At 46.5% G+C, this 9,371-nt stretch overlaps 1 protein-coding gene and 1 long non-coding RNA gene across 2 annotated transcripts; one reads left to right on the top strand and one right to left on the bottom strand.

The window, feature by feature from the left end:
* Positions 1–779: 779 nt before the first annotated feature.
* LOC113170353 lies at positions 780–1,502 on the bottom strand. Its single transcript, XR_003299631.1, has 2 exons — positions 1,376–1,502; positions 780–1,293 (listed from the first exon to the last, which is right to left on the bottom strand). It is a non-coding gene; the product is annotated as an uncharacterized LOC113170353 (long non-coding RNA).
* Positions 1,503–2,154: 652 nt separating this feature from the next.
* On the top strand, positions 2,155–3,789 carry LOC113168933 (GSK-3-binding protein-like). The gene has a single exon (XM_026370010.1). It carries the CDS (start codon positions 2,253–2,255, stop codon positions 2,763–2,765), a length of 513 nt encoding a protein of 170 aa, XP_026225795.1. The 5' UTR covers positions 2,155–2,252; the 3' UTR covers positions 2,766–3,789.
* The last annotated feature ends 5,582 nt before the right edge of the window (positions 3,790–9,371 follow it).

Here is a 9,371-nt window from a genome sequence, read left to right as displayed (position 1 = left end):
ACAGTTTATCTTGGTTTCACTTTTTGGTCTCTCTTAACTCGTAACTGCCTCCAGCTCCTTGTAACCTCGCTGCCTTCTCAGTATGACTGGACTCCTGCTGCTGCTGCCATTGACACACACAGGAAGCCTCAGCCGGGCCTCTGATTGGCTCAGGCCCCATGTGGTAGCAGTGATAGTAGCTCCTTTTATGGTCATGATGGCTCTCCCTTTGAGAGGAGCATCAGGTTTAGCCCCGCTGCTATTTCTCAGAAACAGAAATGTACACCGTGTTCTCCCACAGACGCACACCCTCCCTCTTCGCCTATTGTCACTATGCACATGCTGGATGCCGGGGCTTGCTCCACACGTTTACTCATCATGCTCACAGCCAACCAGCTATTTATCTGCAACGATGCACGGTGGCAAGAACGATATTCAATTCAATTTTATTTGTATAAAAAAATCACAACAGAAGTCGTCTCAAGGCACTTTACAGTGTTTAAGACCTTACAGAATGTAATTGTATAAAAATTACGTAGAAAACCCAGCAATCCCCTTTAGGAAAAACTCCCTTTATAGGAAGAAACCTCCAGCAAAACAATACGTGAATCATCAATCAGTACTTTCATACAGATGTTACACCTAGTTGAGTTTATTAGGCACCTAAACATCATATTTTGTATTTTCTCAGACATTTAATAGGTATTGAACAGCCTTGCTCTAAACTCTATATCTGGCCTGTTTCTGTGAACATTTAAAGCATTTACATGCAATAAGAGTTAAAAGACATCAAACAAACGTGGACATATGGACACGTGTTTATTAGGACACAGAACAAAATGTGGGACCACATTCTCATATTCATATGTAAAAACATGTGACCCTGCACAAATACAATGGAGAAAGTATGTGCTGCTAAGAAAAGAGGGATGTGATAAGTGTATATGTGGCAATTTAGCTGCAATTGTTCTTGGGTCACAATATCTGATAATAGGTCACAGATTTTGGTGCAACACTGAACAGATGTTACACAACATGTTAGGATGCTTTTCATCATATATTCTGGTTACAGTGTGCTAGTTCATATATGAACACGTCAGGACGCTTCAACAAGTTAAATGAGAGCGAATTTCTTGGAGATTTAACGTGATTGTATCGTTGAGATGAATAAATGAATCGTGCTTTGTTTGTTTTACGACAGACAGCTGTGTTATGTAATGTCCATTTGGAGGGAGCAGTCCAAAGCGGAGACGTGCTCAGGTGGATGCGGAAAGAAGAGCACCGGCAAAACACCGTAGACCGCCGTCAAACATCCTGTGTTAGATTAAGAAGTCGTAAATAAAGTGTTAAATTCATGAAGTTTTATACTGGAGGGTGGTTGACTAATAAGGCCTACCCGTGCGATTTATTTTGATGTATAAAAGCCCAACACCCCCTCGCTGGAAAGATGGTACAGTCCACGACGCGTCATCCATTGTTTACAAATCAACGGTGGTTGTTGCTCAGTGTCGAGCGGCACGGAGAGGTCCCCCAGCCGCACGGAGAGGTCCCCCAGCCGGGCACAGCAGCACGGAGAGGTCCCCCAGCCGGGCACAGCAGCACGGAGAGGTCCCCCAGCCGCACGGAGAGGTCCCCCAGCCGCACGGAGAGGTCCCCCAGCCGCACGGAGAGGTCCCCCAGCCGCACGGAGAGGTCCCCCAGCCGGGCACAGCAGCACGGAGAGGTCCCCCAGCCGGGCACAGCAGCACGGAGAGGTCCCCCAGCCGGGCACAGCAGCACGGAGAGGTCCCCCAGCCGCACGGAGAGGTCCCCCAGCCGCACGGAGAGGTCCCCCAGCCGGGCACAGCAGCACGGAGAGGTCCCCCAGCCGGGCACAGCAGCACGGAGAGGTCCCCCAGCCGGCCACAGCAGCACGGAGAGGTCCCCCAGCCGGGCACAGCAGCACGGAGAGGTCCCCCAGCCGGGCACAGCAGCACGGAGAGGTCCCCCAGCCGGGCACAGCAGCACGGAGAGGTCCCCCAGCCGGGCACAGCAGCACGGAGAGGTCCCCCAGCCGCACGGAGAGGTCCCCCAGCCGGGCACAGCAGCACGGAGAGGTCCCCCAGCCGGGCACAGCAGCACGGAGAGGTCCCCCAGCCGGGCACAGCAGCACGGAGAGGTCCCCCAGCCGGGCACAGCAGCACGGAGAGGTCCCCCAGCCGGCCACAGCCGCACGGAGAGGTCCCCCAGCCGCACGGAGAGGTCCCCCAGCCGGCCACAGCAGCACGGCCACGATGCCCTGTCGGAAGGAGAACTACATCTTTCTGGAGCAGTCCGTCACCGTGGGCTCCAAAGAGGTGGACGCGCTGGTGACGAAGATCGGAGAAGCGCTGCAGCTCCACAACAATAGCGGCGGACACCAGAAGACGGTGTCCGTGTCCATGTCCTGCCTGCACGGGCTCACCGGCAGCAGCGCCGGCGGGGTCAAACCGGCGGCCCTCATCGGCAGAAGCACGGGAGCGACGGTGCAGAAGCGAACCGGCTGCTGTATGCGGCTCCGGAACCACCGGGGCAGCAGCAGGGCAAGCCCGTACAGCATCCCCGGCTCCAACGGCGACCAGGACTGGGACCAAATCAAACCGTGGAACAAAAAGAGGCTCAGAGGGGAGGACGACGATCCACACCGGCTGCTCCAGGAGCTCATTTTATCGGGGAATCTCATCAAAGAGGCCGTGAGGAGGCTGCAGTTCTCCGCCGCAGACTGTGGAGATTTCCCCAAGGCGGTGGACAATGTGCCGTGCTCCTAACGCAGCGGACGACCCGGGGACGGGGTCTCCACCGCAGCCTCCCCCCTGTACGAGCTCCCAGCGGAGACTGTTTGGACTTTAAGACGAGAACCTGGAGCCGGTTCTAATTCTCAGATCCTCGATGTGTCTGTAACGTTTGTTACGCTACGTGGCTAACAGCCCGTAGCCTAGCTAGCCGCTAGCCACCCGGCTAACGAGCCGTGTTGTTTATGTTTGAAAGTGTCGTTGCGGGTCAGACTGGGGGGGCTAGTGGAGCTTCAACCCCCCCAAAACATCTTGATTAGCTCGAAAGGGAGTTTTCACCTTTTTAAATCGTGTTAAACTGTAAAGTGACGCTCACGTCACGCTGAGTCCTGCGATCTGTGAACAATGGGTTTTGTTTGACTGGATGTTTGGTTTATTTACCACCGCATCCCGGAGGATGTTCATGTGGGGTGGGGTGGGGGGGTCTGCTCACGGCTGAGGTGTAGACTAGCTGTTCCCTGCTGTGGCAGACCATCATGATGGGGGTGGGGGGGGTCTACTGGGTCTTTTTGTTTACAGACTAATGAGAAGGGAAGTGCCCCCCCCTCCTTTAGTCCAGTGTGTTGGCCTCATTCTGCCCCCAGAGCTGCTGCTTTCACCCTGTTGGTCAAACAGCGATGAAATGAACCAGACTCAGTGTGAAAAAGCTCTGATTTTAGCAGGAGAGGCTCATGAATTGTTCCCAGGACGACACGCTGCTCGGAGTGGGGGCATGGGAGGGAAGGACAACGGCCTCTTCCCACAGGGCTTTGGGTGATGAGTGTGTGTGAGTGTGTGTGTGACTGTTTGTAATGCCTGGCTGTGGAGGGAGGGGGTCGAACGTCACATGACAACACTTCTGTGGTGCTTTCACCTTTTTGGAATTCCTGCAGGAGTTCTGTTTTTCTTATGTGTGTAAAGAAAAATCACGGCGACTGCTTCGTAACGAAGTCTCTGATACTGTTCCTGAGTTCTCAGGGTCTTTTTGTTGTCTTAATAAACACATTTTTGTTTTTCCAAACTCTTTGTAGAGTCTTATTTGTGGCTTGTACCTCACTGCTTTAACTTGTCCTACATATTTCTGAAACTGTGTCCCCCCCTCCACTGCTTCCTTTGGGCCAGTGTGGCCAACGTGATGGTGAAGGCCACATGCTCGTTATCAGCCTATAAATACCCCCCCCCCCCCCCCCGGTGGATCACAGCATGCAGGCATGACACCAACGGTGGACAAACATGTTTTGCTGCTGCTCTCTGCAGGTCCTACACATTGTTTATGGCGGCTCCCTCTGCTGTCGCTGCTCGGTTACTGAGAGTGTCGTCATCTGTCACAGCAGCACATGGAGCTGACGTCGTGTTTCAGGTGTCTGGGAGGATGTTTGACCTGCACACACACACACACACACACTGACCTATCACAGGTGAAAACAGATCATTTCATGAACATAGGGGTAAGAAAGGTTAAAAAAAGAAGAACCTCATTAATTTGAACTAAAACTGAATCTTGAAGCCTGAACTCATGTTGACATGTTCACAGCTCTGAACTCAAACATCCAGTTTAAATCTTACTGACGTATCAGTGTTCTGCTCGTTTTCCTGATGAATAACTTAAATCATTAACAGATTATCAGAGCTGCTGTGACTCTAAACGTCTGTTGATTGATCAATGAACCAACTGTTTGATTACATTGTTCTGTTGTTGATGAATCATCTTATTGTTGGATTATTGCTAATGACTTCATCAGATCAAATCCCTGTTGTTTGTTTTGTCTGAAAAAATGGTTCAAACCCAAAGAAATTCACCTTTCACATGATAAAACTAGAATAACCAGCAGATCATTGTGTGTTTTTAACATAGTTGTTACTTCAAATACCTTCATTTTACCCATTCATTCCAATACATTGTGTAAAGTAGAGCTCATTTTGCAGATGGTAACTCATCTGTTTCAGTTCTGCCTGTTTGAAATGATGCTCGTCCTCGTACAGAAAGCCAGGAGAGAAGCTGTGAAGAGTTGCTGTTATCTCACTGCAGCGTGAATCTGAGGCTGAAAGACTTTCAGTGTGAATGAGCTCGTCTCCGTGGGCGGCAGCTTCATTCTTCAGGTCGGCCTCCCACACAGCTCAGCTGCATCCCTGACGCAACAGCAACACAAATGAGAGATAAAATTAGCAAAGCTGCGGATGTGTTCGTGAGCTCTCTCGCTTATAAAAAGGTGATAACACTCTCTGTGTCCGCTGCCGAATGGAGTTACGTCACCTTTTCATTTTTCCAGTTAATGCAGGAAGAAGAATCTACGGAAATCACCTGAACTTCACCTTATGTGCAGAGGTGTCTCTGAGAGGACAGAGGCCCGGTGGCCTCTTTGTGTCGCCCTCAGTTGTTGCTGAATTCTTCTGCTTATTGTGTCTGTTCGAGAAGCAGCAGAGAAGAAACTTGTCAACCTTACACGTCCTGGCTCCTGCAGCCTCCAGCCATGGTGTCATCTGTGCCAACAACTGATTTCAACTCATTTTAATGTAGCTGCTGCACTGAAAACACATCACTGCGTCTCATTGGAAGACTTCACTGGAGAATTAGCTTCTGATAAACAGTTTCATTTATCACCGAGCTCACACACTAAATTAAAGCTGCCGTCAGTCACAGGTCGAGACTGATGTGTGTGATGAACCAGCTTCACAGTGAAAGAGCTCAGCAGCATAATGTTTACTGATCAGAACAGTCGTCATCTGTGTTCAGCACATTTGCTCTGATCCTGACGTGCAGCCGAGGCTGACGGGATTCTCATCAGGCATTTGGTCATAAACACAGATTTGGACCTGATTATGGATCATCAAGGTCAGAGGAGGTTTAGTCACTGGGTGAAAGTCAAAAGTCAACAGATCTCTTCATATGCACTTAAATTAAAAAGAGACTGAAACACTTCTTCTCCTGTAGTATTATCTTATAGGTTCAGCACCTCTCCCCTACTCACACTCTTTGTACTGACCCTGTCACGAGCCCGAGGTGAGATATGAAACCACGCTGGGGGCATGAAGAATCTACACACAGCTTCCTGTTTCTTAAAGGTGTAAAAAGTTCTTTGTTTCCCTGAGTGAAAACTGAACCTGTGAGGAGGTTTGAGTTTCTTCCACTGAGCTGTCGTCACAGTTTACACTCAGCTCAGCAGTGAAGTGGGCTGACGAACAACGAGGTCAAAGTGTTCGGGTTTTTCTGCAGAAATGAATTTATGAATGTGTTTTTAAATGAGCTGTTCTGCTTCTCTGAAATCAAGGTGCACAAATACACAGAGCTGGAATTTATGAACCTCACTTTCCTAAATTAAAGCTGCACTTTGCAGGTTTCTGTATGAAACAGCTGGAACGTGTCCGGATTTCACAAACAACAGGGAACAGATGGAAAAAGAAAAAGACCAGGTTACTTTGATGAACGCATCCATCAAATCTTTGCAAATGAATTATTTATGAATGTTACATGATAATAAAATATCTATTATATATCGTATAAAATATGAAAAGTGTTTTCTGTTCATTCACTGGCATGTGTTCAAATATATAGTTAGTGCAGAAGATTCAACAACATGCAGCTTCGTATCTTCATGAGCACTCAGCAGTGAATATAGAATAAATTAATATAACTTTGAGTGGCACTGATCAGTAATTTGAACTGTGGTATGAATAAACAGCTGAGGTGTTTAAAGTGTGTTTCAGCCTGGAAATACTTCATGTAATTCTCTGGCAGCTGTAATTCCTCAACAAATGAACTGAATGCCATAAGAGTGAGTTTGTGCAGCTGGTGATGAACGAGCAGCTTTATGATGTGACAGTGATGATGTGTGTCTCCACTAGATGGCAGCACGACACAGAGGACACCTGCAGCCCACAGCAGCAGAGAACAGGTGAGTAAAGATCTCATTGAAACCTCTTCTGATGAGAATCACAGAGATGAATTAAAGTGCTTTTCACTAGATGGAACTGTTCCTGTGTCTGACTGCTTTCATTATAAACACCAAGACAAATCAACAGCTTTGTGTAAGACGTCAACTGCTGCAGCTAAATGAGGCACAAGGGCCCCAAAATCCCAGAGTCAAGTCAAGAAGCTTTTTGGTCATTCCAACCACATATAGCTGAAGCAGTACATAGTGAAATGAGACAACGTTTCTCCAGAACCATGGTGCTACATAAGACATTAACAAGACAGAACATGGAGCTGAGGACTGCTAAGTTGTCCTAGCAAAACACATAAAGTGCATCCTATACAACCTAGTGCAATCACTGAAGAGGAAGCAGCTGGAAAACTGGGATTATTTTAGCTTATTCTGCACATTTCTATCAGAATTCAGTCCAGTATCATTTGGAAAGTCTAGAAGAACTGTGGGTTTTTTATTTTAACCCATCATGTCATCATCACTCACAAGTTTGGTCGTTGATTTGAGTCGACTACATTGACTGTTTCACTTTTACTGTTTATTAACGAGATGTTATATTAGAAGAAACCGTCATAATTCAAACAAAGAAGAATCATGATATAATTAAATATATGCTTTAAGTTCCACTGCAGTTTTTTCAAAATAAACCTGAATTATTTAAGATATGATGAAGTGGTAACAATTAATATCATTAATAAAATAGAAATACAAACAAAATAATCTTATTACATTTGTAACTGTGTAATTTAAAGCAACAATTTTAAATCATTATAAGAAATAAAATAAATCACTGTCTATCTTCCTGTCTGTCTATCTTCCTGTGAGACAGACAGGAAGATAGACAGGGAGACAGAGAGTGAGACAGAGAGTGAGACAGAGAGAGAGACAGAGAGTGAGACAGAGAGAGACAGAGAGTGAGACAGAGAGTGAGATAGACAGGGAGACAGAGAGTGAGACAGAGAGTGAGACAGAGAGTGAGACAGAGAGTGAGACAGAGAGTGAGACAGAGAGGGAGACAGAGAGGGAGACAGACAGGAATATAGACAGGGAGACAGAGAGTGAGACAGAGAGTGAGATAGACAGGGAGACAGAGAGTGAGACAGAGAGGGAGACAGAGAGTGAGACACGTTGTTTTTGACTGCAGGCTCCACTCGTGTCCGTCTGAGGGACAGATTTTCACGGCTGATGTCTTCATGGTGTCAGATCATCACAAAACATAACAACATCATCTAAAAACAGAAACTGGCTGTAAAAACACATTGAAAGAGGAAAATCCATCATCTGGAGTTTATTGTCAAAGTCACATCACAGATTCACAGGGACCACAGGAAGGAGACTGGACTTTGTTTATTCAGACTGGACGTGAGGAGAACTGTAGCAGCGACCTACATCCTGCATGTGAATTCGCTGTAGGCAAAACAAATTGAAATTCACATTTCCAAACGAGGTCCCTCACATGAACAACATAAAGAAAGAAAATGGAACTTTATCATGAGAGAAATTAAAAAAGAAAGTTTCTACTGCCATTATTTTTAATTTAGTGCTGAATAAAAAGTCCGATAAGAAAGAATAAAAACGATAAAAGGAGAGAACCTGAACATCGTCGTCCGTCTGAAAGGCAGAAGCTTCACATATTTATCTTTTGTTGACCTCATTCCGTCTCATCCTCTGAATGTGCATGAAGACAGAATCTAATGGCCCCGTCTCACTGGTCCCAGCGTGGACGTAGATCGAACACAGAAAACATGTCACTTCATCAAATTTAGCTCATCTAAAAACAACTTGTCCAAACTCCTGCAGAGCTGAAGAACAAACAACACAGTCAGTGTCTAAACAGGAAGTACAGTTCATGTCTCCGTCAGATCGACACCTGTCAACACGTTGTCCAATGACAATCAAAAGACATCTGTTCCTCCATCTGGGTTCTCCTGATCATCCTCCGCTTGTGTGAGTACCGTCTTACTGCACTTCAGTGCCATGGGATTTAAGCTGTCACACTTAAACAGGATTTGACACTTATATATTAATATTTGGTCATTTCATTAAAGGAGACAACCTCACTGTATTCACAGCTACATGCATGTTTTCACATTCCTCACTCTGATAAATACTGAACACAGAACGAGAAGATAATCACGATTTGGTGCGTGTCCACATGAGCTCTGAACTCAGAGCTTCCTCTTCTTTAGTGAGTTCATAATGGAGCTGGAACCTGCTGCAGCGTTCCTGCTCGTTAACTGTGAACTGTGTGACTCAGTGAAGGGCAACAAGGCGTGGACATGAGTCAGGACACATACTGCAAAACAAATGATGCTAATACATGAAAAACAGCTTTGAAACAGTCTGGAAACCCCACGGACGGTGGTGGAGACATCATCCCCTCCACCTCACGACTGAAGTAACACACTGCAGGTTGAAACAAACCTTGCAGAAGAATAATGCCGCGCCCGATGGTCTTTGAACGCTGCAGTGGAACTGGTTTAGAGCCACAGATTATTTTATTATTAAATTAGAAAACATGCAGGTCAGTGAGCAGCCAGTTTCAAACTGTGTGGACAGGAAACTGAATCTATTTACGTCTTTGTAAAAAACATCAAGAAATTGGATTTGACTCAGATTTTACAAAACTGATATTTCTGTAAACAGCTGCAAAACAAAAGTATCCAGAACAGAAAAAAGG

This window comes from Anabas testudineus, chromosome 16 (genome assembly GCF_900324465.2).
Source record: "Anabas testudineus chromosome 16, fAnaTes1.2, whole genome shotgun sequence".
Classification (NCBI taxonomy): domain Eukaryota; kingdom Metazoa; phylum Chordata; class Actinopteri; order Anabantiformes; family Anabantidae; genus Anabas; species Anabas testudineus.
Note: the sequence above shows the minus strand (reverse complement) of the source record. Positions and strands in the feature narration are given on the sequence as shown.

Bases quoted from the DNA above. Each gene is read 5' to 3' on its own strand.
- LOC113168933 (XM_026370010.1), top strand. From the start codon at position 2,253: ATGCCCTGTCGGAAGGAGAACTACATCTTTCTGGAGCAGTCCGTCACC.